The sequence below is a fragment of the Solea solea genome, chromosome 13 (genome assembly GCF_958295425.1).
Source record: "Solea solea chromosome 13, fSolSol10.1, whole genome shotgun sequence".
Classification (NCBI taxonomy): domain Eukaryota; kingdom Metazoa; phylum Chordata; class Actinopteri; order Pleuronectiformes; family Soleidae; genus Solea; species Solea solea.
Genome location: NC_081146.1, coordinates 8,985,809 through 9,013,696, shown reverse-complemented (window position 1 = coordinate 9,013,696; position 27,888 = coordinate 8,985,809). Strand labels below are relative to the sequence as shown.

Genomic DNA, 27,888 nt, shown 5'->3' with positions numbered 1-27,888 from the left:
CTAACCCCTACTGGACGGGAGTTGGAGCTACAGTGAGCCAACTCTTGTGTGATTTCCTGTCTGAAATAAATACTTCGTCACAATAAAGTCGCGATAGCACGTAAGTCAAGAGTGTTTTATTATTATTATTTTATCCAATGTCATTGTTCGTGTGTTCCCCGGGTGAGAGAAGAAATGAAAGGTTGAGAGTTCACGAAGTTGTCTTTAATCTTTTTTTATGCTTCAGAAGGAACAGGATTTACAGAGTACAGAGCAGTCCCACCGAAACCGGATGTTACAGGCTTTTTATAGCTGAGTATATCTTGCACAGGAAACAGGCGTTTGTATCATAAGACGCTTCAGTTATTTGGAACAGGTGTACGTACACAATCAGCTGAAAAAGAAATGAGGCTGTATATTATTTATTGCACAAAAAAAGAAAAGAAAAAAGCAGTAGTCTATGCACCACCACACATTTTAAAGATACAGCCTTTGATCTTTTCAACGCTTATTTCACAATTAAATTTTATATTTCAAAATGTACTTGAGAAATTAAGCAGTGGTTTTATTACAATGGGTTAGGTTTAAACACTCAGTCCACTATCAAAAACTCCCTTTTCAAAAACTGTCATTTAATTATCTCAAAATAAACACACCTTATTAATGAAAGTAAAACATATCCTGGTCTTCATAATCTTTCATAACAACAGAGCAACACTCCTCTCAGCTATTAAAGGTCTAATCGAGATAAATAAACACCTGTGCAAGGGCCTGTACAGATCATGTGAATAGTGTACAATTTGAACCACACATAATAACAGTGAGCTCCATCAATCAGAGACGTCACGTTTCAAGCGGAGGATTGTGGGTAGTGTAGTATTTTCCCTGGTAGTTGTATTCAAGACGTTTTTTCTTAAAAGGTTGTTGGCATCATGCGGACTTTTGGTGTAGCTTGATATAACCATATATATATTATTGGTTACAATATCATGACTGATAAAATAAATCTCTATTAAAAAAAAAAAAAAAAAGTGGGGGGTTTTACTTCCGGAACACGCTTATGTTCGCGCCTAATGGGATTGTGGGTAAGAGGAAAGCCCTTGTTTACCATGGCGACGGAGACGCTACCCTCGGGTTTTAGCATACAGAACGTTCTAACGCTTTTTCTTTTAATAAACATTGATTTATTACACTGTCAGCAGTTTACCATTCCCTTTAAGGCTCCGACGGAGTGTGGCGTGGAAGAGTTTTTCGATATTTCCAGTTTGTCGTGTGTCAAGTGCGGTCCAAATCAGCTAAGGAGCACAACAGGTCGGTTACTATCAAACTATCACACAAGACTGATTTACCTACTATAGGGCGACAAAAACATGAAATACGTTCTCGATTAAAAAATGTCTGTGACACAAACAGCGCCACTGTTATCCAGATCAGGCTTGGCTTATCAGACTTAGCTAGGTACACAAACGCAGAAAGACAATACAGATCATTTAAGGAAACACTTAAATCAATCATATTTTTTCACAATTATGACCATCCCAGCTTTTAAATTCTAAAAATTGCATTGTAAAATCGATACAGTAGATCTGTGCTATAAATGATGCATCTGATCTTGTATCTTATGGTCAGCATCATTTGTTGAATAGGACAAAAAAACACTACTAACCACTGAAGATGGCCGACCTGGACCTCAGAGAACCTTCACAGATATGAGTTTAATGGTTCAGTAAAGATGTTAACCACACTACTATTTGGTGGTCTAGGATTAAATCACAACACAAACCAGCTCACGTGACTTAAAGTCTGCCATGAATCTTTGGATTAATCTGTTAAAATCTATGTGTTTTTGACAAAGAAATGCACATACACAACATTGTATTGTCATACCCAAGCAACCTTTTCTTACACCTCTAATGTGGTGATTTTATGGTGGCCTTTGAAAGATGGGCTTACAGTTTGGACAAACATGCTGCTGCATTTGTTATAAACAAATAATTAGAACTTAACATCATATATAATCTTGTGTGACCATAAACTGTATTTTTATCCATTCTTTTTGCAGGACTGACCTGTGTTTGCAAAACTGGCTACCGCAGTGTCACCACTGATAAGGCGTCAAATACTTGTCAGCAATGTCCCACTGATAAGCCTGTATGTACAATTTTATCAATCTTTCTTTCTATCTCAATTATACTGTGATATTCTACCACTCAATTTGTAATCTTATTTATTATACTGCTTTCTTAGAAGGCTACCAACATTGTTGTGAAAAATGTTGTGGTTTTCTCTATAATTGTTAGGTTTTGAGCTTATAATGTGGTGATTTAGTGTTATACAAATTACTAAAAATTATATAATACTATTCTTCTCCACAGGTAGTAACAAAAGATGGTTTTGGGTGTATCCGCTGTCCAGGCAGTCTCAGTGATGACGGGATGTGCCTTTGTCCACCAGCCAATGTCCTGGGTGAGTCACTAATGACAGGACTAATGTATTAATGTGTTTTATGTATAAATAGCTGAATACTGTGTTTAAAAAAGTTTGGGTTTTTTGTTTTGTTTTTTCCACAGTGGAAAGAGATGTCAATGGAAACCTTTTGGATGAAGCCACATGTGAAACATGTAGCAGAAACATCCCTGCGTTCTCTGTACCAAGCAGCAGTGGAGACAGGTACTAATACATTTTAAGTCTAACAGTTACCTTTTCTTTTCTTTTTTTCATTTTTTTTCATTTGTTCCTAGGTGGGTTTTAAGTTACTTAAGTCCTTCTGATTTGACCTAATGGACCGTCTACTTGCTAAATTACCCCCCTGCTAAATTTTGTGTAAATGAAACAAAACAGTTGCATATCTAGCATTCTATCGACAATATCATACAACATAAAGACTCAAATATTCAGCTGCTTCAGTCAGATTCACAATATGGAGGCAACTGTATCCTGTAATTTTATTTGAATATTCATATATTAAAAGTAAAAAATATCAAGATGGTATACCTACTATGCAAGTTATTTCTTCTGCAATGCAGACACCAAAAATAATTACACTTAAATAAGTCACAGACTAAAAGCTCTTTGGTATTATTGTTTCTTCTGTCTCTGGCACTCTGGCATTTTGAGCCTTTGATTTCTTTGACAAATGGCCTCGAGGAAAAGTCTAGTCGAATGTTGATTCTTTCTTTGTAAACCATGAAAGAGATGAAACAGTCTCCAAATGTTTCTTTCAGGTGTGAGAGGTGTCAGGCTTCCTTCATTAACACATCCTGTGTGTGTAACACTCCTAATGTCCTGGTGAGATCAGTCAACCCTCTACCCCAGAATCCTCTAAAACCTTGTCTTCACACCATTCACTGTCAGATTCACAGAAAACATGATTGATCAAAGGTTAATTTGTATTTTCCAGGCAGGGGGATTATGTTTCCCTCCAGGAATCCTCCCTACAAATGCAAATCCCAGTGTCAACTATGGTCAGTTGGTGAGTCATCTCATCTGCTCTCTCGTGTATTTTATTTTATGTTTGGTCATTCACAACTATTCTAATTTATGTTTTCTTCTGTGTTTCCTGTGCAGAAATTCAGTGTCCAGTCTGCCTGGTTTGTGAAAAATCTCTACTCCTCAGCAGCAGCTTGCCTTGTAATTCCTTTTCTATTTTTTCCCTGTGTTCTCTATACATAAAAAAATGAAATAGGTGGTATTCGGACTGGGTGGATAGAATATTATATTGGTGTTGATGTCAAAAATGTATTCAATAAATACATAGAAATATTCAACACAAATTGATACCATTAAATATGCAAACCCTTAAAAGCAAGTATGTTGGGCATAGATAATTTGGTGTGTAATGACAGATGCTATGTTATTATTATTCTGATTTTACTGATGTGTTACATGTAAAATTAGTAATTTTGGATAAATTACTGGTGTGTCTTTCAGGTCTTTTCCAACCTAACGGCGTGCCAGGCTCTCGGGAACATGTGTGTAATGAACATGCACTCCTTCAGCGGCACATCGAACGATGCCTGTGGTCTCTTTAACACTATTTTCAGATCAAAGGCTGTTATGAGCTCAACTCAAGACATTTCCTATTGGTAATCAACAGGATCGCATACATGCATAATATAGTGCCATCTCTAATGATATGGAATGAAACAAACAGAATTTCAAACCCCTATACACAAATGTTGACCCAGAGTTGATATTATGCATTTTAAATATCCTGTCTACAGGAGAGCTAATCTGCCATGGCTTTACTATGGCGATGAACCAGGACTGGCAGGTCGAGTGCTTCAGACTGATCCAGTGCCTTTTGGTTTCAGTTTCAGAGGAAAAAATAAAGTAAGTAAGAAACCCATATTAACTTTACCGGGGTTTTTTTTGTTATATAAAAGGAAAATGTACAGAAGATGCTTTATTAATCTGCATATTGTTTTTGTGACAGAACACTGAAATTAAACTGCTTGCAGCTGTCTACAATATCAGAGGAGAGTTCCTCAAATGGGAACAGATAGGAGGAGGTAATCTCCAGGTAAGATGTCAGTTAGATACTTGGTCTTAATACTCAAGAGCATTGTTATACATTACACAATGTGTATAAATCACCCATATTGTTACTCTTTTGTTAACCGTACAAGTATATCAGCTGTAGCTCTTTCACTCCACACCACCTTTTTTCTTCTCCTCACGTGCTTTAGCTATGCCCAGACACAGCAGCCAAACAGGCAGCAGCTTACAGCTTTGGAACTGCTTACCAACAAAGTGTGAGTGATTCAGCCTTCATTTGACTCTGCATTATAATGTCCAGTTGTGTAATAAGTAGTGTGTGTGTGTGTGTGTGTTTCTAGTGTGATCTCTCAGTAGCAGAGCTGTTACAAGCCCATTCTGAGCCGCTCTTCTATGATGTGTTCATGGATCTTGGTGGTGGAGAGAACAGAAAACTGCTCCCCCTGCCCACACTCGTGTACAACCAGCAATACAATGGACGGTTCATAAACCAAGGTGCAATTTTAATTTTTACTCCAGTGAATGTTTGTGCAATCTTGTAAGAACCAAAAATAAACCATAGGGAGTCACTTTTGGGAAAGCGAGGACATTTTGTCTGGTCCTCACAACTTTACAGGGCTTTTTAGGAGTTGAGACCTGGTTTTAGGGTTAGGGTTAGAATTAGGTTTAGGTTAAGGGTTAAGGTTAGGCATTTCAATGTATAAGTCTATCTGGAAGTCTGTCATTGGTGATAAGGCATGTGTAGAGTGCTAAAAGTTGGTGCACATCCAGATGATGATCTAGAAAATGTTCTCTGTGAGCACATTCTAGTTTTAATATATTGTGGTGGTTCTTAGAGAGCATGAAGAACTGGTACCTGTCTCGACGCATGTTTCTTGTGGACACGCTGGGTGGAAGAGAGAAGAGCATGAGCTCCCTGCCTAAAGTCATTCGTGTGGCAACCAGTGTCAAAATTAGGTAGGTTTCCATTGTACATTACACAGCTCCACGATAAAAATAAATAAATAAATAAAGTGAAAACTTTGTCACTCACTTGTATTCATGTTTTTGTAGGTTCCAGCTTGTTCCACGAACCCAGGAAGGACAGATTTTTCCCCCTCTAATGATTGTGACATACACAGATGTTCTCATCACAGATATCAACACACAAACTGTGTCTGTGAGTAGCATGCACATATACTGTACATATACACACACACACACATTTAGCTTAATTTTTGTCTCTCAAAAATTAAGTTACATTGGCATTGTTTTACCCTGTACACTTCCTTATCTGTCTGTTTCTAGACAATGTTTGCTATGGAGTATGAGATGGATCAGGGTGAGGCTCGCATAAAGACAGATGTGAGTAGAGATATGAATGAATTGTTGAGAAACTGTATGTAAGAGAACAAAAATATGTGGTATCACCTGAAGCTCTCACTGCCATCTGTGTGCACAGACTGCTTTGGGTGTGATGGGAGGTTTGGCCGTGCTTTATTCTCTGCTGAAGACAGTCAGCTGGAAGAGAAGGATCGGCTCCCCACTCATTGATGCCGGGGTATTGTGTCTTTAACGGGTCATAATTTAAACCACTTCCATCCACATTTTGGTGTTAAAATTGAGAGTGATGTTGGTCGTTTTCTATTTTCCTGTGCCTCAGACAATGTTCAAGTTCTTGTTGTTTTATTCTGGAGATCTGGCCAATGTTTTCTTTGTCGTCACCGTGGGAACTGGGCTTTACTGGCTCATTTTTTACAAGGTTAGTGTCGTTTGGAACTCTCTTTTATGAGATTGAGTTTGCATACTTGTCTTCAATTAATGTAGTTTCCTCTATCTGTAACCATTTTCCTTTTAAAACTGTCCAAACTGTATTGCTTTTCCGTAGTATTTCTTATTTGTTTGCATTTTATCTTTGACTTATGAGCTTTTGACTTTTCTGTTTTTACTCTCTGCACTCTTTAGACGTTAAAGGCAAGTCTTTTTTTCCTCCTTTACCGTTTTGCTTAGAATTTGTTTTACTGACTGAATGCTTAGATGTAGGTGTGATTATTGTTGGCTGCTTAATTTATTGATGTTGATGTCTGTTTAGGCTCAACAATTTGTATCAGTGCTGTTACCACTGCCTGCACAGGAGGAGCAGTTTGTGACATACATTGGATGTGCTTTCACTCTTAAGGTTAGTACAGATGTTTTTGAAAGGCAGTTGATGCACTTCATTGGGTATGTATGGTTATTAGTGTTTTTGTGTTTTCCAGGCTATCCAGTTTCTCCACAAGCTGATCCTTCAGGTCTCAGTTGATATATTCCTTATTGACTGGGAGAGGCCACGTAACAAAGCCAGCAGAACTGTGCAAGGTACAAACATATTTAGTCTGATCTTATATTTTGCAGTTTTCATACAAAGCAAATGACCCTGCTGTTTGATTTTGGTCACTTTGTTTGCTGCTGTTTCAGCGGCTGGTGAGCCAAAACGTGATCCCGCTCCTGTCAGCATCTGGAGAACCTACTTTGTAGCCAATGAATGGAACGAGATCCAGACATTCCGCAAGATCAGCCCAACCTTTCAGATCATGGCTGTGCTCTTCATTCTTGAAGTACATCCTACACTCTGCATATACACACACATCTCTTTTTTGCAGCTACGATTTTTATTTTCCTCATTGCTGGTATTTCATTCTGTGTCATTCAGGTGGTGGGTTTTTCTAACTTGGCCCTGAGGGACCCCTGGTCAACTTTACAGCGCTCCTCTCAGGCATACACTCCTTCATACAGCTTGATTCTGCGCTACAGCCTGGCAGCTACGCTGTGGCTCTGCATTGGACTACTGCAGGTAAAACTACATTTAAACAATATCTCCTCTTTCTATTCAATCTTGATTTTAGAGAAACCTGAGCTCCTTTAACATATTTTATCCTTGCAGGTGATATTCTTCACTGTGTTTTATGAGCACTTCGTGGAGGACAAAATCCGTCAGTTTGTCGATCTTTGCTCCATCAGTAATGTAAGCAGCAATGTGTATGATGCATAGAATGTTTAAGAGCTGATTGTATCTGTCTGGAATGTTTTACATGGTTGTATTTTGCCTCTGTTGCTACATAGATTTCTGTGCTGCTGTTATCCCATCGGTGTTTTGGCTACTATATCCATGGGCGTTCAGTACATGGCCATGCAGATACAAACATGGAGGAAATGAACAACAACCTGAAAAGAGAAGCTGTACGTGCACAAACGGGCATCATTTTTATGTTGAGTGGCTGTAGCTTCATTATGACATTGTTGATTTCACATGATATCCACTCTGGTACTGTCCCTCTGTCTGTTTTAAGGAATCCCTGTGTGGCCAAAGAGGACTGCTTCCCAACACAGACATCCAGACCTTTCAGGTGTCTCTTACCACTCACCTGCGGTCACAGTATGAGAGGATACGGGAGCCACTCAGCCGGGTACGTGCTATAAGAAATCTCTGAAGTCTGTGTTGAGTTAAGTTGGATGAATTTATTGAAGGCAACTCAGCTGAGGGAACAGAGGCGACCAAGACAGACCATGATCTTTAACATACTTCGTTAGAGTCGGGAGGACACAAGCTTTCTGTGGAATAATCTACTCTCTGCTCAATCATTGTCTGTGTTTTGGGTTGCACCATGATCTGTTTGGCTCCTTTCTGGCAATGAATGTACACAATATTTTACTCTTGGCCCTGACCGGAATAGCTCAGTCTGTACAATAACATCTCCTTGCTATCCAGAGCCCAAAGCAAAACAAAGAGAAAACATTATATACCAGCAGAGGGCAGTGTCTCTGTAGATAAAAAAAAAACACAACCACACACTTCTTGTGGCTCCATACCTCATAAAAGATGACTGACACGCATTAGTTTTGGATTAATCTATACTTAAATACTAAAATACTTAAATATCTAATTTATTTGGTTGACTGTCGCCTGTGCTACAGAGGAACGGGCCATCACGGCTGATGGACACATCGACGAACAACCCATTTGAGCAGAACATCAGAGCATACCACACGATGAACCACTTCCTCGGATCCATTGTAGACCATGTTCGTTCAAATTTATTAAAAAAACTTTGTATATCTGTTTGTTTGTGAAGTGTAAGTGTTGTTTTTATTGGACACATTTGTCTGTCATGTACCTCTGTTTCTTAGGCTCACCCTGACATGGATTATATAGTGAAGGACAAGCTGATGTTTGAGAGGGTCATAGGAATGGAGTTTCTTGAACCCAATGAAAAAAGCATCTTTTACAATGGTAATGACCTCCTGACCTGAAAGGCTGGATGTTTCTCTTTGATCATTAATGCATGTTGTATGTATGTTTGTGTACTTACAGTCTGTTTGTGATTCCCACATCAGATGAGGCCCACTCCTTCAGTGGTGTGCTGTTTTATGGAAACGAGGCAACACTGCTGATCTTTGACACTTTGTTCTTCTGTGTCGTCGACCTTGGATCTCAGAGTTTTGTACTTGCAGCCGTGCTTACATACGTACAGCAAATGGTCAGTATACGGTGTGCATAAAATATGTTGCCTTCACTGAGCTAAAATCAACATTAAGTTATTTTAACCATCCCATTTATTACAGATATTTCGTTTGATCCGTAACTTTCTTGGAAGGAAGAACCTCGTCAACAAAACTCTGGTGGACGAGAGATTTCTGATATAAAATTTATATGATCACTAGGGCCAGCATTGTTTTTTTAGTCCTTTTTTCTATTTTTCTTCACATAAACAGTGTTTTCACTGCTGTTTTTTAATGTAAATAAGCCACTTTTTGTAAATAACGTTTAAAAATAAGTGTTTTTTTGAATAAAACATTTTGATATGAGGACAATGTTTGTTTTTGTCATTCATTCATTGTCTTTTTATTTTATCCTTCATAATGAGGGTGGGAGGAAACTGGAGAACACACACACACAATTCTATCATAAACATCATACAGTGATACCTATGGCTTTAATAGGTCTGTATTTTTAATAATATTGTTGTATTGATTTAGTTTTATGTAGTAACTAAATCTTATATCACCATAAGGCCAGTATAGGTAACGACAATATTTTGGCTGATAGTCATTTTTGAAGCTTCAAAGCTTGTTCTTTTATTAACCAAAACATAATTCAAGTCAGTTTTATTTGTATAATTCATGACATACATTACATTATCTCAAGGCACTTTACATGGTAAGGTAATGTAAGGTAATGATCCTTATAATTATTATACTGCAGAGTAACCCAACAGGAACACAATTAGCATGCACGTAGCAACAGGGGAGAGAAAAAAAATAAATTAGGTCTTTTTTTTTTTAATAGGTCTTTTTTTCTTTTCAGAAGAGAAGGAATATAGGTAACTGGACCTCAGGGCATTTTCCTTTTTCCATGTTTATAACTAGATTAACTAAATATTTGTACAGTATTTTCAATAAACTCTCTCAAAGACTTTGTTCTGATAGTTCTTGCCAGGAGACGTTGTAGGGGTTTGTGTCCCATGTGTAACTACTTGCAATTATATTTGCTAAAACGTCATTTAACAAAACATAATAAATACTGACTGTACTTTAATTCATTGGCATCAGTTTATAAAACATGGATGTTTCCTGAGCTTAGTTTGATTGTTTGTTTTTTCTGGGGAATTTATGGGTGTGGGTGTGTGTGGAGGAAGGTTGGTGTGACGTCACGGCGGCAGCCAATCACTGTTGAGAGTGAAGGTGCTGCGCTCCAGAATGACAGGCGGGCACCCGTAGGTAGTGAGTGAATATATAAAAAAGCACGGACAGGAGTATGGTGTCTGAGATATGAAGTCCGTCAACTTCTTAACGTACGTAGGTTAAGGTAAGAATAAGTTTTGCATACTGTTGGTTTTGTAGTCGAGTCTGGAGCTTTTGGGGCAGATATTACCCAGTAGGACGGTAGTTGTATAAGTGTTAACAAGGAGGGGCTGTTCCAAATGTAGCCACAGCTAGCATGGATTTGGCTTTTTCTGTTCGGATAAATGACGCACGCTGCATCTATTTTGAGAATGTATATGTTAATTGCGTAATGAGGTCGTTTCGTGGCACCATTAGTGGGTCCTGGGCGTCTGTGTTGTGACTCCAGCTAACCGCTCCGGTGTAAGTCTAGCAGAGAAGAGGAGAAGCTAGTAATGTCAACAGACATGGTAACTTTCGCGCAGAGCTCAGAGTTAGAGCGGGCCCTCTCTCCTCTCTTTGCCATATCTTCTCTCTCTGCTCTGCCTGACTCATACAGGATTTGTCTGGGTTTTGCATCCCCACTGTCTTTCCCAACACTTTCCCCAGTGGGACCTCAAGGATGTTATCACGGAAACTTTTAGGTGCGTGTTATTTGGTGGAGCTGTCATGAAATAGCGGCTGCTGCATGAGTCTTAATCCAGATAGATGTCACACTGACCTGCTGAAGATACTCCAATTATTAGGAGGACATATTATATGGAGATATGTAGGTCAGTATCCAGTTCAGTAGGTCAGGACCAGACTGAACATTTCTCAAGATCTAAATGTCAGCAGGGCTGGAGGCTAATTTTAGCCAGTTGTGCTGACCTTGGAGAGGCACCTACTGGTGCCAGCTCCCATTCACATTCTCTTCACACTTAAGGTCAAAATCGTGAAATATCCTTTATTTAGTCATTTAGTATTAGGCCCAGTGTGTAAGAATTGGTGACATCTAATGGTGAGATGGCAGATTGTAACAAACAGTGGACTCCTTCGCTCACTTTTCCTAAATGTGTCAGTCGTATTTTTGCAGTTCTTTGATTGTTTTGTAAGTGTCCTCTTTTAAATGCAAAATGCATGCACTAGCTGATTTGTACAGGATGGCAGCCTCCACAAAGCAAGGCCTTGTCTAACGGTTTAGTCTGCGGCTATGAAAATCCAAAAATCGTGTGATGTATTTTAGGTGATTATACTCATATACCAGCATACTTGTTTGTAGTATATACAAATATGGCCAATAAACCATTGTAAATGTCACACAATTGACCTTTAAGGCTCTGTAATAACTGAGGCTATGGAATGTCAACATCAGAGCAGCAATAGCATCACTAGGTTTGTCATTTCCATGCCAGATGGATAAATCAGAACATTTTGCGAGATACATTTCAATTTCCCTACATACCCTACCTTAATAAAGGTCATAATATAAAGTTTTTGTTTTGCAATTTGGAGGATGAAGTTTGTGGAGCTGATGATCTCTATTGCATCATAGATAATCATATATCAGTTACTTGGGATGTTCAAAAATGTATTAAAATGCATTGTTAGCCAATTTACTGTATACAAATAGCTATAGCTTTAAAATACAGAACACATTTAATAATAATTATACAGGTATTCAAAAGAATGTCAACAGAATTTGCTCTCCATATACATATTTGCCAACACACTCATCACCTCTGGCCTCTACTTCCATTCCTGTTCTTCATTTCCTCTTCTGGTATTTAAAGACTTTTCGGTTTTGTTAAATGTAATAGTTGATAACATCTCAGAGGCTTACCAGGGGTTTTGGATTCTACAGAGTTTGCCATACACAACTAAATATCTGATTTGCTTAAGGGAAAGTACTGTACTATAATGGTGATTTGTTGTTTTAGTAATATATCCTATAGTATGCTATACTATATATATTATATGCCATGGTGAATTTTTGTAGGCAAGAACCACATGGTTCTGATGCAAATGCTGATGATCACAAAATGTTACAGACATACAGACATGTTTACAGTACTGCATGGGAATGGAGGTCAGCAGAGGAGATCAGTGTCTACATTAAAATGTTTTAGTTAGTTGCCAGGGGTGCACTGCTCGTATGAACTTCAATTCAGGCTCAGAATGTACCAGGTGCCTATTTTTGGCCCTACTACACTCAGTCTGTCCCAGCTTTATCACATAATCCTTCTGTTGGCACATGGTTTGCTTAATGGTGCATGGAGGGAACACTCTCTGCTCTACATGTTGCTTCCTCATGGCTCTGCCTCTGAGTTCTGTCTGTATTTGCCTCTTCAATAGGTGCAATTACCTCTGAGGTCCACTGTGTGTTTGTGTCCAGTGCACCATCAGCCATGCCTGTGACATCTCAGCTGCTCAGGGCTTTGCCCCGTAACAAGGTATTGGCCTCCACTCTGTTACCATGCCAACTCCAGTCCCATGTAGTGTCCATCACCCAGCGACCAGCCTCAAGTCGGCCATCCCACATGTGGCAGAGTCACCAGCACTCAAGAAGTTTCCAGACAGCCTGTGCGCTCCATAGCTACATCCTCACACCTCCACAGGTCAACTCCATTCTCAAAGCCAATGAGTACAGCTTCAAGGTGTGTGGAGTCATTCAGGTCGTCAGAAAACTACTGAACTTCTACATTCAGGTTTTCATCTTACTGTAGGTGTTGTGTCATGATTACAGGTACCAGAGTTTGATGGGAAGAACGTGTCATCAGTGATGGGTTTTGAGAGTAATCAGCTGCCTGCCAACGCCCCTATAGAGGACCGTCGCAGCGCAGCGACATGTCTGCAGACACGAGGGATGTTGCTAGGTGTCTTTGATGGTCATGCTGGCTGTGCCTGCGCTCAGGTAGAGCTAATGATGTTGTTATATGTGTTACCTCAGTTGTTGTTTACTCTTGATTTTCCTTATAGGATTTTTGTGTTTTATAATAGCTTAAATTTGATGCTGGTGCAAGTGATGTATTATTTAGCAAATGAAAAAATATTTTGTTGTCTAAGTTAGGGCTGGACAAAATGGGCAAAAATATTGTCATGACTAAATATTTTCAAAGAGTTGATTAGTCAATAATTATCACAATAAATATAAAAATTTAAGACAAACTTTTTAGTGGAGTAATATTTCACACATCTGAGGCATAACATTCGTAGAAATGTTGTACTATGTCTAACTCTGCACAGTGCATAAACATTATATTAATATATCCTGAATCTTTATTATATTGATATGGAAGAACATGATATTGTGATATATGTTGACATTAAATTATTTTCCAGCTCTAGTCCAAGTGTTGCTTGGGACTTTCGAAGGAACTTGAATTACTACTGAGGTAATATCAATAGTAAATATATTTAGTATAGCACACAAATAAAGTGCTTCACAAGAATAAAACTTGTTATGCTAGTTAACCCTGCATCAGGCATTGGGTGTATTACAGGTGTGTATCTATATGTTGTATTAATATAAGAATTTATTTCTTGTTGGTTAATTAGGTAGTTGGAGCATACATTTGCCCAGGTTTGATTTGACTAGTATTCATAACTAATTTCCAAATAAATAAGCATGAACTGTTACATGTACCACTGTATTTGTTCAAGAGTCAAATGTCCAACTCGTCATTTCTGCCAGGCGCTGAGTGAGAGGTTGTTCTACTACATAGCTGTGTCTCTGCTGCCCCATGACACACTGTGTGAACTGGAGGCAGCAGTAGAGAACGGCAGGGCCCTCAGTCCCATCCTGCAGTGGCACAAACACCCCAATGACTACTTCAGCAGGGAGGCTCAGATGCTCTACTTCCGCAGCCTTCGAACCTACTGGCAGGAGTTGATAGATCTCACCAGGTGAGTGCAGGGAAATTAAACCCAGGATGCACAACATAGGTCTTTTCAGAAAAAGAAAAAAAGCACCTTTTCCAATTCATGTCAGTCTCACCATTATGTTGTGACAGCTTGGTCTTTGCCTACTCATTTTTGCCATCAAAAATGCCAGACATAATTTCTTGTACAATATCCCTCTATCATATGGCGACCTACACCATGACGGAAGTATCTTCTTACAGTGTGCTAACATTTTAGTGGGTTTTGGTTATCTGCCACATGTCCACACCAACACTGGCTTGTGTTTTGACAACAACACTGTTATAGGTCTCTGTCGTTGGCTTCTCAAACATTCCTCTCTTTCTGTTTTCAGCCCTGGAGAGATTCCAGAAACTCGTGAGGCTTTGCTAAGTGCTTTCAAGAGACTGGACAGTGACATTTCTCTAGAGGCTCAAGTGAGAATTGTGTGCTATCTTAATGACAGACTGTGTGGTTGTTGTTGTTTGTTTGTTTTTTGTTATAAGGACAAACTACGATAATCTAATAAATATCTGGTCAGGTAAATCACATTTTGACTTGAGCATTGCTATAGTCCTTTTATTTTTACTGTTAAAATACAGTAAACTAATGTCAAATCCATGCAATAAAGCATAATTTGCTGCTTTACTAACAGGGTTTTTACCTGAAGACAGTGCATTTACAGCACATTTTATCTGATTTGAATAACAAATGAAATGTCCAGGCCTAAAGTCATAATAACGCTTTAAACATTTGTTCCCATGCCATCCAAATTTAAACTTTTATGGTTTAAAGAAGCTCAGGTGTCATTGACTCTGCATGTAATTGAAACCATGCTCCATATCCTGCTTGGAGGCTGACCATTTTAATTTGTGATTCAGGTTGGAGACCCAAGTGCTTTCCTGCACTACTGGGTTCTGAGAGTGGCCTTTTCTGGAGCGACAGCTTGCGTGGCTCACATCGATGGATCTGACTTGTACGGAGAAAGAATACAGTACATCCAAAACTGATATTGCTGCTGTGGAAAAAGTTACTTTATCGGGTTTTCTTTATGCTTCTTTTTGTATAAAGGTATATAGCCAATTCAGGAGATGCTCGGGCAGTTTTGGGGGTGCAGGAGGAGGATGGTTCATTCACCGCACACACACTCTCTAATGACCACAACGCCCAGAATGAGGATGAGGTGTCTCGGATACGAGGTGAACACCCTCCATCAGAGAAAAAGACTGTGATACGACAGGTACCACAACAACTCATTTCAACTAACCCATTATACTTGTTATTACACCATTTTATTAACTCCTCCTTTTTTCCCTTTCAACACCAGGACCGGTTGCTCGGCCTCCTCATGCCTTTCCGTGCATTTGGGGATGTAAAGTTCAAATGGAGTATTGAGCTGCAGAAGCGTGTGTTGGAGTCTGGACCTGATCAGCTTCATGAAAACGAGCACACCAAGTTTATCCCCCCCAGCTATCACACGCCACCTTACCTGACAGCCGAGCCCGAGATCACGCACCACAAACTGCGACCACAGGATCGCTTCCTGGTGAGAGAAGTGGCAGCTGCACAGTTTCATCACTCACATCTCTCCTGATGGACTGACCGGTTTCTCCATCATAGTCATCAGGGGGAGCAACACCAGATATACTTGTTTGAAAAAACAGAGATGAGGGTGGTGATTCAGAAGTCAGGAACTAGGCTAAAGAGATTTCTTTACTAAAGGGAATTAAAAAAAATAATAATTTATCACTAATGGCTATTTAGTTTGGAGATTATGACCAAAATATAGTACTGTGCAAAACTAACCATACTGAAACTTTTTTACACTGTATTACACTGATTGTCAGTCATCATCTACCGCTTTATCCTCTGCCAGAGGGTCACGGGGGGTGCTGTGCCAATCTCAGCTACATCGGGCGATAGGCAGGGTACACCCTGGACAGTTCGCCAGTCCATCGCAGGGCCACACACATAGAGACAAACAACCATTCACTCTCACTCCTATGGTCAATTTAGAGTGTCCAATTTACCTATCCCCACATTGCATGTTTTTGGACTGTGGGAGGAAGCCGGAGAACCCGGAGAGAACCCACGCGCACACGGAGAGAACATGCAAACTCCATGTAGAAAGGCCCTTGTTCCAACCGGGGCTCGAACCCGGGTCTTCTCGCTGCAAGGCGAGAGTGCTAACCACTATACCACCGTGTGGACCCTACACTGATTGTACTAATAGTAATTCTACCAATTGTAGTTTCCTGTATATTACTTTGGAAATTACACAGTATTACTGTAATATTATCTCCTTGTTACTATACCATTACCAACCTGGAGACCAAAGACCAAATTACCTTAATGTTACCTCACTATTACAAATGTGTTACCATACTATTAACATGTTACTGTACTGTAGTGAAAAAGGTTTCTTTCTAATTTCTAATATTGTTGTAGTGTGTAAGAGTCTCCTTTTTTCTCTTTACGCACATGTCGTAAGCATTTCCCAGAATTGAAGTGTGTGAAGTGATTCCATACAGTTGATTCCAACGTTCTCTTTTTCACCCTGCAGGTGATCGGCTCCGACGGCCTGTGGGAAACCCTCCACAGACAGGAAGTGGTCCGTATTGTGGGCGAGTATGTAACTGGAGTGCACCAGCGTCAGCCGCTCAAAGTTGGGGGGTACAGGGTCACCCTGGGTGAGATGCAGGGGCTCCTTGAAGAGAGGAAGGCTCACTTGTCTTCGGCATTCGAGGATCAGAACGTGGCGACTCACCTGATGCGCCACGCGGTGGGAAACAACGAGTTTGGCACAGTGGACCACGAGAGGCTGTCAAAAATGCTGTCGCTGCCTGAGGAGCTGGCCCGCATGTACCGTGATGACATCACCATCATCGTCACTCACCTCAACCCTCACGTGATTGGAGCACAGAGTCGAGACGTACCATCCTGAGCTGACGTCGCACTGACGAGGACAACACTTGTGTAAATATGTACTGCAGCTCTAAACGTAAGCACACTCTGTGGACAAACAGGCCGTACTGACCATTTGTTTTAACTCCATTTGTGTACAGGATTTGTATGTTTTTATTCGTTGTTACAGGAGGTCTGGTTTCTTATTTAAATCTGGATTGAAGTCTCTTACATAACATGTTATTTAAGATGACATTCTCCATCAACCATTTTAATACGCAACTGCACACTTGACTGAGAAGCTGTTACAAACTATTATTTGTGCCAAAGGATTCTACCACCTCATTTACTGAAGATGTAGAAATTCCAAAGAGGGTTAAATTATTTTTTCCCGATATGAAATCTATGCCTGACATAAAAAAAAAAAGACACTCTCCTTTTCTGTTGTCCAGCTGAGACATAGTATGCATCCAAGACACAGTCTCTTTTACTCGTCAACTGTATTTGCATCTGAGGGGCTGATGTGTACGACAGATAGTGTTGCACCTGTTAAGTTGTTGTTGAATTTTCACTTTGTTGTGTGATATTTTATTTCTACCATTCAGACATACACATTTTCTTTCAGTATATACCATGTAGTGAGTATTTGGATGATGAGGTTGCTGCCAGCACACTGGATTTTAAGTTAAACTCAGCTGACGTTGAGCTTGCATGAATCGGACATTCACATCCACATTGGATCAGTGTGTGAATACGTTAGAGTTACAGTTGAATGTGTGGGAGTTAAGGGGTTCCCATTCTTCGCATGATTACAGGGGAATGGCAAATGAGTGAGGGGAAAAAAAGAATTCTGTTACAATATTTGACTGGGAAACCACTGAGATGCAATGTGGCTCAGCTGCTTACAGCTCATGTTGGGAGCAGTATTGAGAGAACTAAAATAGACAGTGCTTCATTTTTAAAAGGTCATAAGCCAGAAATGTTAAACCACTAAGCTAGAACTCGACTTGGGGTCAAATCCAGTGTGCCGGAGTACAAAGAAAAACTCTCCAAATATTACTGTTTGGTTTTTTTTGTTTTTTTTTTTTTTAAACAAGCTGTGAACTCAATCTCTGTAGTTCGACTGAGCTGTGCTTCTTCTGTGGCCATATCCCGTTGGATGTTGTGCTGCCTTTTTTGTGAATTTAGTAGTAAAAAAAGTGAATTATTCTTAGTTTCCCACCAGCTCAGAGAAAGTAGAAGATCTTAATGTGTCAGTGAACCTGACCATTACCAGTCACCATTGTCGTTCTCCTCCAAGCCTAGATGAGTTAAAAGTGAAATCCATCCATCTTGCATTTATGTTAGGTCAATATCAGTCAGGATAACAGTTTCTTACTGTTTTTTTATTATTATTATTATTATTATTATTATTAATAATATTAATATTAATAATAACAATGGCAGCAGCAGTGAAGGTAGAAGCAGACCCTTATCCTGATGTTCCCCAGTTAAACACTACTCACATGGTTGTGTGCTTTTACGCCCAAACAAATGAGCAGGCTGTGCGTTTGATTCAAGCTGTTTGGATATTATTAAAGTTATTTATTCAGCCGTAGTTTGATGTCACACATGTTACTCTGCAGTTGTATGTATAAATTGTAACTTGCGTGGATTATGTTTTATATAAGGAATGGTTTAATAAAATGCAGAATGGAATACAAAACAGGATGTCCTGGTTGCAGATTAAGTGTCATGGTAACTTAACCACCACTAGATGATGCTACAGTATCACTGTGATCAAGTGTCCAAGTTTTTTTATCAGTTCTTGGAAACATACTGCCATCAAGTGGAACAAAAAAACAGCTTTAGATATATTTTTTTAAATAAAATGTTGGTAACAATATCTGCTAGTATGCTGCTATATCATACATCATCTGTTAGTAGTAAAACAGTTATAAAACAACAATTCTGAAAAGATGAGTGGTTGTCAGATATTAATCTAAGTTATTGTTCTTCATACTTCATTGAACTTTAAACAATGCCATGTATTGATCTCTCTGGCCTTGGCCTGCATTTAGTCAAAAATTCCATTTTCTAGTCTGTTCATAGTAATAATGTAGTTATCTAAATATATTCATGTCCAATTTCCTTTTATTCTGTAGGTTTTCATTCTCTAAATCAGAGTTTCTCAGTCCTGGTCCTGGTGACCCACTGGCCTGCAATGTTTTAGACGTTGCCTTGTTCCAACACACCTGAATCAAATAAATGGGTCGTTATCAGGCTTCTGCAGAGCTCGCTGATGAGCTGACCATGTGAATCAGGTGTGTTGGAGAGGGGAAACGTCTAAAATATACAGGGCAGTGGGTCACCAGTACCAGGATTAAGAAACCCTGAATTTAATAGATTAAAAGTGAAATACTTTACATTTTGTTAATCTAAAAATGTCTTAAATGTACTGTCTTCTCTTTCCAATACATTCTTAAAACAATATTTCACCTGCAAAACCATTTAACTACTCCACAAACAATTTTCACTCATTACAAGTGAAGGGGCAGCTGTGGGTTTAGTGGTAGAGGAGTTTGTCTTCCAACTTGAAGGTCGGGGTTCTATCTCCAGCACCACTAGTCTACATGCTGATGTGTTATAGGAAACAGTGCTGCATATAGCGACACCATGTGAATGACAAAACTTCAGTGTTGATCAGTGTTCTATAAGGTACCATAAAGGGATACTTAAAGTATCTTACCGGAAAATGACTTGGGTAGAAGTTGAAGTAATTTCTTTATAATATTACTTAAAAGTATAAATCTTAAAGTATATGACATGTATTGCACTTACTGTATGTATCAAAAGTAAGTAAATGCAGTGGAATAAAAGTTGCTAGAAATATAAAAAGTAAAGTAAAGATACGTGAATTTTGAATGTCCGTACAATAACGAAGTATTTGTATTTTGTTACATTACAACACTGGTGTTAACTACAGTGAGTGGTCATTAAGACTAAAATAAAATAAAATAAGTATTTAAAGACAAAACAGTTAAAGGTTTAAACTAGAGTGTTGATATTAAAGTAAATGGAAGAAAAATCAGACAAAGATGATCAGGAATCAAACACGTGTCAATATCTAGCCTTAACTGTCAAACTCTTTTTAAATCCTGCACATTTTAATACACGGTCTACTCGGCTGCTCTGTGCTTACAGACACATAGGGAGACTTGAACTTTACGACTTGAACACCATCACGTGATGGTCAGGGTACTAAAGTATAATCTGTATTTCTGACAAAACCAAAATACGGAAACAGCGCCCCCTTTTCCTTTTTTGTATTAAACCAAATATGGTAAAACAGAAAAAAAAAAAACGGAAAAAAAAGGAAAAAATCTAAACCAAATAACGGCCCAAATTTGGTTTTTGCTAATTCCTTTTTTCGTTTTTTGTTTCTCATTTCTTAATACGACAGCGGACCGACCGGAAGCGGAAGTGGCATGTAACAACCTCAAAAAAAAATAGTGTGCTAAGTTATTATCATGCATAACTTAAGCCAGTTACCATGTAATTCGCGAAACTTACTTCCCAATCAGTTTAAGTATATTGAATGAAGTAATAACCTTTCAGGTCACTCAAGGACACTTTACAATGAATTAAAATCACACAATTACATAAAAACCCCAAAAAAACACATAAAATCAACACAATAAATTTGGGGAAGTGACGGTAAAAGCAGGGAGGTTAGAGGGAGTAGGCGGTCCGGAACAGGTGAGTTTTGAGTCTTGACTTGAAGAGGTGGAGAGAGTCACAGTTACGGAGATCAGGTGGTAGTGTGTTCCAGAGCTGAGGAGCAGAGTGGCTGAAGGCTCTGCCCCCCATAGTGCTGAGGCTGACAGGGGGCACAGAGAGATGGATGGAGGAGGATCTGAGGGAACGAGTGGGGGTGATGACGTGCAGGAGATCAGACAGGTATAGGGAGGTAGGGAGGAAGTAGGGTATACTGTACACTACAAACAAATGCTTTTGCTCTTTGCTCATGGCAGTTGTAACAAGACCTATGACATTTTCGTACCCTGACCAGTTAGTCTATTTTGTTACCATTGTTTTATTTGTGTCTCTGCATATTTTGTTAAACTTATACTAAACCTTATTAAATAATAATTTTCCAAATCCACCTGGTTATTTTATGTTGTGATTAAAGTCAGGGATCTGAGATTTAACACTTGCATCTCAAAAGAAACAAAAGTTACAAGTTACAAGAGGACAATCTGCTTACCTTTGTTTGAGTTAGCAGAATTTCAGAGATTTGAAATTGACATAAAAAATAAAGTTCTGTGATTTTTAGTGACTGCAGCCACACGTCCTAATTTATGCAGTTGCACAAATTAGCACCTGTGAAAAGGCTCATTATTTACTTATATTTGTCTCTAATAACACTTTGTGTGTCAGTTGTTTTCTGATTAGGGCTGCAACAATAACTACAAAACTATTTTGATAATCAATTAATTGGTAGTAAGGGGTACATTTCCAGAAAATTCCATGGGAATTAATGAGAATAAACTGGACATTTTGGATAATTTAAAGAAACTGTCACATACAAATATAAACATGTTTGTTTTGTCAGAAGCAGACATGCATGCAAAAAGATACAATTACAAAACTGACTTGACTGATAGTTCAAGTTTGTAGAATCAATCACCTGTGATGTCATGTGATAAAGGAATGCACAGTGCATGTAGGCTGCGTCAATAGCAGTAAATAGTGAGGAATAGCATTAATATTCAATTGTATTTGCATCAAATCTGATTGTTTTAGCCAAGATTGTGCTGCAATATATTATTTACAAAAAACATTTAAAGCCCACATAGACCGGAAGCTCCAATTAACGCTGCGTTTGTGTGTGTATCTGCGTCATTACCCCGTTTATGAAACCCTAACGTTTCAGAACAAACAGTTCAGCCACTGCTGAGAAAATAGGGTTTTATTGTTTTCCTGGGCTCTGCGAAGCGGATCGGCACTTCCGTAATTTGATGTTGTCATCAGAAATCCTCACCACTCCTCTCAACACCGTAGCGCCTCCTGGTGCGGCACTAGTCCGGGCACATCCGGTTGCGTACATTCAACCGCAGAAGAAGAAGAACTACTCTCGTTGTAGCTGCTGAGATGCAGAGCATCCACCGTGCCAGAGGGGGAGCTGTGTATCTGAGAGCTGGCCTATCTATTACGTCACTTCCAGGTACCTGGCCAATCACAGGACAGTGGGAAAGCTCTCGTTGGCTGGCCAATCACAACACAGTCCACGTTCTGGGGGTGTGGTTTTGGTCTGAAACAGCGTGGCTGACGAGAGCGTCAGTGGGGAGATATTTTGATCGGCTCGTTTGCAGCAACTAGTAGGTTTTTAACCATGAAAACAAGTTAATATATGTAAGAAGACCTCCATAACTAACATATATGTGTGATACAAGCATTCTATGTCACCTTTAAGTTCACCACCTAATTGGTTTTATAAATAAAACAAGTTCTGATTATCATTTTTTTTCCAATGTGTACATTTTCTGGTTTCTTTGCTCCGTATGACAAATTATTAAAAAAAGGAATTTTGGTTTGTGGACAAAAGACATTTAAGATCAGCATTTCTAAGTTTTGGAAGCACTGATCAACATTTTCTGGACTAAATGAATGGAGAAAAGAATGAATGGTGAATTGATTAGAATTTATTTATTTATTTTTTAAATCAGCCCCCTTCTCCACAAAAGCATCATCACATCTCTTCTTCCTAATTCAAAGTCAAATTCATGATGCACTGGATGCTGAGACTGGAAGAATCGTCATCTTGGGTCACCAGTGTTTGCAGCTTGCAACAAGCCACTGACTTCTTTGTCTACCGCTCGGATGTCCCAAGTCTGATCTTTACTTTGGGAAACATCTTGTACATCTGTGCCTCACACTTTGGTGTTTTATTTAACTGCTGAATATTTTCCTGCACTAATGTGTGGAGCGTTATCTGGCTGTGATTCATAACATCACCTACCTGAGGCTGATACAGTCAGAAATATTAGCATTGCATGTGCAGCTGCTCATATTGCTGCTGGTGTTAATGGTACTGCAACACTGTTCAAATAACTATTTGAATAGCACTTTTCAAAACAACTCTACAAAGTGCTTTCCATAGTAGAAAAATAAAACCTTTAAGTGTGAAATGGTAAAGACAGAATTAAAAGATAAAATGAAAAGCCAGATGAAATAAAATAGTAAACATACATCTGTAGTTAAAAGAAGGCATTTTAAATCACAGTAGTCTAATTGTCAGTGGCATATTTTTATGCATTAGCCATATTTAGTGTTAGTGGCTAGAAGTAAAAAGTTGTGAGACGGGGGCAAGTAGCAGCATCACCATCCACTATAGCATTCCCTACTTTAGAGTCCAATTTATTATATTCCTTTAAAACCTTGTACAAATCCATATAGGGTTTGAGTTTTCTGGTTAAGATCAACCAAACACTTGAGGCAGCGTCAAAAGGTGCCAAGTCTACAGTAACGGGTTCAGTCCAATTCGTTTTAAAAGAATTCCACATCTTTAAGTTCAAAGCACTAACTTGTCAAAATAACACTCATCACAGAATCACTGAAAAAATACAAGTCAACCATAAAGTTCAGAACAAAAGTTTTACTTGATATGAAGAAGGCAATAAATACAAGTTTTCAATGTCTTACATTACAGGCTGAAAGTAGCAGTGTCTGTACACCATCACCATCTACAAGTGATGTGATTTACACTACAAACCTGTCCATTCCAATCCTTTGTTTCGGAGGAAGATACATGCATATCATGACAGGCCGAGTCACAAAATCAGATGGATCCTTATCTGATTTTGGAAACTGCACAGCCATGGTATGCCACTCAGTCAGGATCTGTGGCCAGATTTCCTCACACACAGAGAAGAAGGGGAAGGACAAAATGCCTTACCATGTTACGAGTCGACTCAATTTACCTTGTTCTCTGCTGTGTGAAGAAAACCCAGCTCATAAAATCTTGACTTATTTAAAAATTGAGCAATTAAATAACTCAAACATTGATGCTGTTGGGCCATGCAGAGAGCTTGCGATCTTTTACAGACTGAAACAGGCTGAAAGTAGCAGTGTCTGTATTTTAGTGTGGTGATGCATCACATGTACAGCGTTTTGTCATGTGTGGTTGTGGGTTAAAGTCCATTTAAAAAAAATAAAAAAAATCTTGTTGACCATGTCCTGTTGGGCAGAGTGACGTAGCAGCCATTGAGGCATGTGTACAGTTTGGCAAGGTCCAACATCTAACAAAAAAATTAAATAAATAAGAGTCAGCACACTTTAGTATTAAGTAAATATGGATTAAACATATTGAGTACCATCTGAAAGAACGTACCTGAAGACATCCCGTGGAGAAGACGTGGAAAAGGTCGGTTCATCTTGGGCGAAGTCCTCGTCGTAGAAGGGTTGGTTCATCTTGGGCTAGGTCATCACCGCAGCCATCCAGGACGGGACTTCTCCAGGTCGTGGTGTCTAACATGGAGTCCTCTGATCCAGGAAGTGTTGCAGCCTTCATCTCTTCAAAACAAGGAAGAATTTGATAAGTCACAAGAAAAAAAAAAAAGAAGTAAACAAATTACAAATCTTAAGGTAGCTCACCTGGTCAAGTATGACAGGTCCTCACGTCCAGTCAGAGCTCACCGATGGATGCCCTCCCTAACCTATACCTGCCTTTCCTGTCCTACACTGACAGTTACAAGCAATCTTTGCCAGCCATTTGGGATGATGCTAACCCAATGTCTTGGTTGGCTGCATGAAAAACTGTAAATGTCCCAGTTGCCCAGACAAACGTTCCTTCTGATTCTGTAGCCTCGCCACAAAAAGGTCCTCTGCTGAAACCCTCATTTAGCTAAGCATGAAATCAATTCCACTTTCCTGTCCTCAGATCTCATTTTCGCTCCCTGCAGCCTTTCAACAGTCATTGCTGTTGTAACATCTGCAGGAGGCAGCAGTTCCACAATTCAGAGCTTCTCGTGTGTTTAGCAAGACGTGGCACCAGAGAATTGACAAAGCAGACACCTGAAAATGCTTGATCCCAATTTAAACAAATGCTTCACCATCTACAAGTGATGTGATGTTATTTACACTACAAACCTGTCCATTCCAATCCTTTGTTTCGGAGGAAGATACATGCATATCATGACAAGCCGAGTCACAAAATCAGATGGATCCTTATCTGATTTTGGAAACTGCACAGCCATGGTATGCTACTCAGTCAGGATCCGTGGCCAGATTTCCTCACACACAGAGAAGAAGGGGAAGGACAAAATGCCTTACCATGTTACGAGTCGACTCAACCTTGTTCTCTGTTGTGTGAAGAAGACCCAGCTCATAAAATCTTGACTGATTTAGAAATTGAGCAATTAAATAACTCAAACATCGATGCTGTTGGGTCATGCAGAGAGCTTGCGATCTTTTACATGGTTTCCCAAACATTTAGAGGTCAGGTTACTGACCCCAAGAATGTCAAAGTCAATGATTTCTTGTCCTAAACTGATGAACCATTTGGGTAAATTAGATCAAGCATTTAAAAGGTGTTTACATTGTTAGTAGTCTAATGACACTTCTTACCAAACACATGAAGACGCAGTGAATCAGGATACGGCTACCTGTAGCAGATGCAACAGCAGCAGTGGATGGTGGAAGGCTGCAGGGAGAAAAAAATTCTGAGGAAAAAAGTTGGAGGAATCATTTAATGCATAGCTCAACAAGAGTTAAAGCAGAGAGAAACTTTAGGGCAAGTCTACAAAAATCAGAGGAGGAACTTCACCAACACATCTAAGAGATAGCAGTTTCTCATGCAACCAACCAAGACATTGGGATTAAGCATATTCCTAATGACCCTATAAACTGCCTAAATTGTGAAATTTGAAAGAAAGTAATGGGTAATAACGGAATACAGACACTTGTTCGCTGAAGTAGCTAGTGTATGGTGAGGTGTTAACCCTATGCTCTATCTAAAATCCCACTTTGGGAAAGCAATAAAGTCCTATCATTTCAACCAGCTGCCAGCTTCACAAATAAGAGGCAAAAGACCACTTGTGTTTACACGTTTACATGATCACTGTTAACCACAAAGCTCCAGACACCAAGTCAATCCACAATAAACACATCAAAACAAATCAAATAACAAAAAATTAATTTAAAAGCTGCAGCTGCTCACTCCTGCTACAAGAGAGTACTTAAACAACAGTCTTTAACATGAAGCCAAATTCTGTCTGATTTCTGTCTGAATTCAGCCCACAGAATAAAGGTTTTATTTCAAGTCATCGTATCGAAATATAAAAAGTTTGAACATTTGGTGCAATTTTCACTTAAATAATCCGAGTTGTCTCTCTGCCAGGTTTGTGTCCTCCTAAAGAAAAGAAACGCGTTCTAATCCTGCAACCTACAATCTAATTTATGAAAGAAACTATGCAGGATAGCCCTGCATCCCTAAGGCGAGTAACACATAGTTTAGCAGGGGAAGATAAAAATCCCCTGCTGGGAGGCCTCCCAACATGACGCGCAAAAAGACTATGAACACGAAAAGGTTCAACTCCTTTAGAGGGAAATAAACTTGGCAGAGTGAGACAAGTCAGCATTAATACTGAATGTGATTTCAGTTAGCGACTACAAAGGCTGATGGCAGTGCGTGAAGTTTAAGACTTAAATGGTTATCAAAAGTGTGCCAACAAATGCCAGATTTAAAGTATATCATAACATTATCCATGGGCTGAATAACACCTACAATCTAATGTGACTACACTTGCATATAAATCAAAAGTTTAGCTTCATAATCAAATCAGGAACCATTTCTTATCAAAGCAATTACCAGTTGAGAATAAATGAAGACCTGGTCTAGCTCATCATAATCAATTACTACATTTTTACAGCACTTTGAAAGAACTTTAAACAAGCTACAGTAAACTTTGATGCCTTTACTAAATGATTCATCAGCTTCCATGTTTGTCAACAGTCCAAGTTACAATTATGATAACTGAGATTCAAGACCAAAATTACATTTTTAAATTAAAGCCATTTCAAAATAAGGGACCAGAATTTCCTAATCAACTTTAAAATCATCCATTTAAGTTGAGACTAAAAAAGTGACTAAATCCGACACACAGGACCGAAGGATACCAGACACACAGGACAGACAGACAGAGACCAGACGCACAAGACAGACAGAACAGCAAGAGAGAGAGAGACAGACTGACCAGTGAGAGAGAGAGAGACCGAAAGACACACAGGACAGACAGACCAGCGAGAGAGAGAGAGAGACAGACTGACCAGTGAGAGAGAGAGAGAGACAGAAAGACACACAGGACAGACAGACCAGCAAGAGAGACAGACAGACCAGCGAGAGAGAGAGACAGTGACACATGCCATGACAGCAGTGTGTAAATAAAGGCCTTTGCACTCAGTAACGCAAAACAAAAAAAATTGATTATTGTTATGCCATTTTGTCAGGCATTGTAAATGTTTAGATGCAAATTAACTTTATAAATTGAGTGGACACGATTTAGCCACAAAGATCATGTGGCAAAGGCCTTTAATACTTACCTGAAAGGTAAACATTTTACCTGTTATTGAAAGAATTTGCTTGTTGTCTAATTGGTGTGCATCTTGCAGCATAAATTGTGTTCACCTTCCTGGTGCAGTAAAGTCAATTGGAGTGTTAGTCTTGGTCCAAAGGTCAAATTAACGTCAGTCCAAGTCAGTCGTCGTCGTCGCACGCACACACACACACACACACACACACACACACTGAGGTCAGAGCAGGTATAGTAATGGCATAGCGGCCAATCAAGAAAGAAAAACTGCACTTAGCATTTGAAATTTTACCTTAACTAAAACGCGATCTAATTAAGATGGACATGCAGGGATGTCGTTGCTCCTCTTGACTGATGCTAGAAGGAAAGTACAGGTTAG

At 39.2% G+C, this 27,888-nt stretch overlaps 2 protein-coding genes and 1 long non-coding RNA gene across 5 annotated transcripts; 2 read left to right on the top strand and 1 right to left on the bottom strand.

Annotated features, from left to right (window-relative positions):
• Positions 1-16: 16 nt before the first annotated feature.
• tmem67 (transmembrane protein 67) lies at positions 17-9,300 on the top strand. Of its 2 annotated transcripts, none has more exons than XM_058647521.1 (28): positions 17-100; positions 2,042-2,130; positions 2,355-2,445; positions 2,550-2,649; positions 3,204-3,267; positions 3,380-3,451; positions 3,547-3,609; positions 3,910-4,064; positions 4,203-4,311; positions 4,415-4,501; positions 4,668-4,733; positions 4,818-4,971; positions 5,313-5,433; positions 5,530-5,635; positions 5,764-5,820; positions 5,918-6,016; positions 6,119-6,217; positions 6,548-6,634; positions 6,714-6,813; positions 6,913-7,052; positions 7,148-7,288; positions 7,379-7,459; positions 7,558-7,674; positions 7,785-7,901; positions 8,410-8,517; positions 8,623-8,725; positions 8,830-8,972; positions 9,058-9,300. In XM_058647521.1, the coding sequence occupies exons 3-28, from the start codon at positions 2,415-2,417 to the stop codon at positions 9,136-9,138; spliced, it is 2,601 nt and encodes an 866-aa protein (XP_058503504.1). In that variant the 5' UTR covers positions 17-100; positions 2,042-2,130; positions 2,355-2,414; the 3' UTR covers positions 9,139-9,300. The 2 variants fall into 2 exon arrangements, with proteins under 2 accessions (XP_058503504.1, XP_058503503.1); XM_058647520.1 differs by lacking the exon at positions 17-100 and adding an exon at positions 130-1,290.
• An 885-nt stretch (positions 9,301-10,185) lies between these two features.
• Positions 10,186-18,009, top strand: pdp1 (pyruvate dehydrogenase phosphatase catalytic subunit 1). Of its 2 annotated transcripts, none has more exons than XM_058648451.1 (9): positions 10,186-10,286; positions 12,490-12,791; positions 12,881-13,048; positions 13,829-14,040; positions 14,390-14,471; positions 14,916-15,010; positions 15,106-15,274; positions 15,362-15,580; positions 16,598-18,009. In XM_058648451.1, the coding sequence occupies exons 2-9, from the start codon at positions 12,543-12,545 to the stop codon at positions 16,976-16,978; spliced, it is 1,575 nt and encodes a 524-aa protein (XP_058504434.1). In that variant the 5' UTR covers positions 10,186-10,286; positions 12,490-12,542; the 3' UTR covers positions 16,979-18,009. The 2 variants fall into 2 exon arrangements, with proteins under 2 accessions (XP_058504434.1, XP_058504433.1); XM_058648450.1 differs by having other exon boundaries at positions 10,186-10,300.
• Positions 18,010-23,573: 5,564 nt separating this feature from the next.
• LOC131470891 (uncharacterized) lies at positions 23,574-27,663 on the bottom strand. The gene is made up of 3 exons (XR_009241957.1): positions 24,574-27,663; positions 24,311-24,492; positions 23,574-24,218 (listed from the first exon to the last, which is right to left on the bottom strand). It is a non-coding gene; the product is annotated as an uncharacterized LOC131470891 (long non-coding RNA).
• Positions 27,664-27,888: the final 225 nt, after the last annotated feature.

What these genes read in the sequence shown, in the direction of transcription:
- tmem67 (XM_058647520.1), top strand. Translation starts at nt 1,053, where the DNA reads ATGGGATTGTGGGTAAGAGGAAAGCCCTTGTTTACCATGGCGACGGAG. An exon ending in AATGTCCCACTGATAAGCCT is followed by an intron (nt 2,131 to 2,354) that starts GTATGTACAATT and finishes TCTTCTCCACAG; the next exon opens with GTAGTAACAAAAGATGGTTT. An exon ending in TCTGCATTGGACTACTGCAG is followed by an intron (nt 7,289 to 7,378) that starts GTAAAACTACAT and finishes TTATCCTTGCAG; the next exon opens with GTGATATTCTTCACTGTGTT.
- pdp1 (XM_058648451.1), top strand. Translation starts at nt 12,543, where the DNA reads ATGCCTGTGACATCTCAGCTGCTCAGGGCTTTGCCCCGTAACAAGGTA. An exon ending in CCAATGAGTACAGCTTCAAG is followed by an intron (nt 12,792 to 12,880) that starts GTGTGTGGAGTC and finishes TCATGATTACAG; the next exon opens with GTACCAGAGTTTGATGGGAA. An exon ending in CTGGCTGTGCCTGCGCTCAG is followed by an intron (nt 13,049 to 13,828) that starts GTAGAGCTAATG and finishes CATTTCTGCCAG; the next exon opens with GCGCTGAGTGAGAGGTTGTT.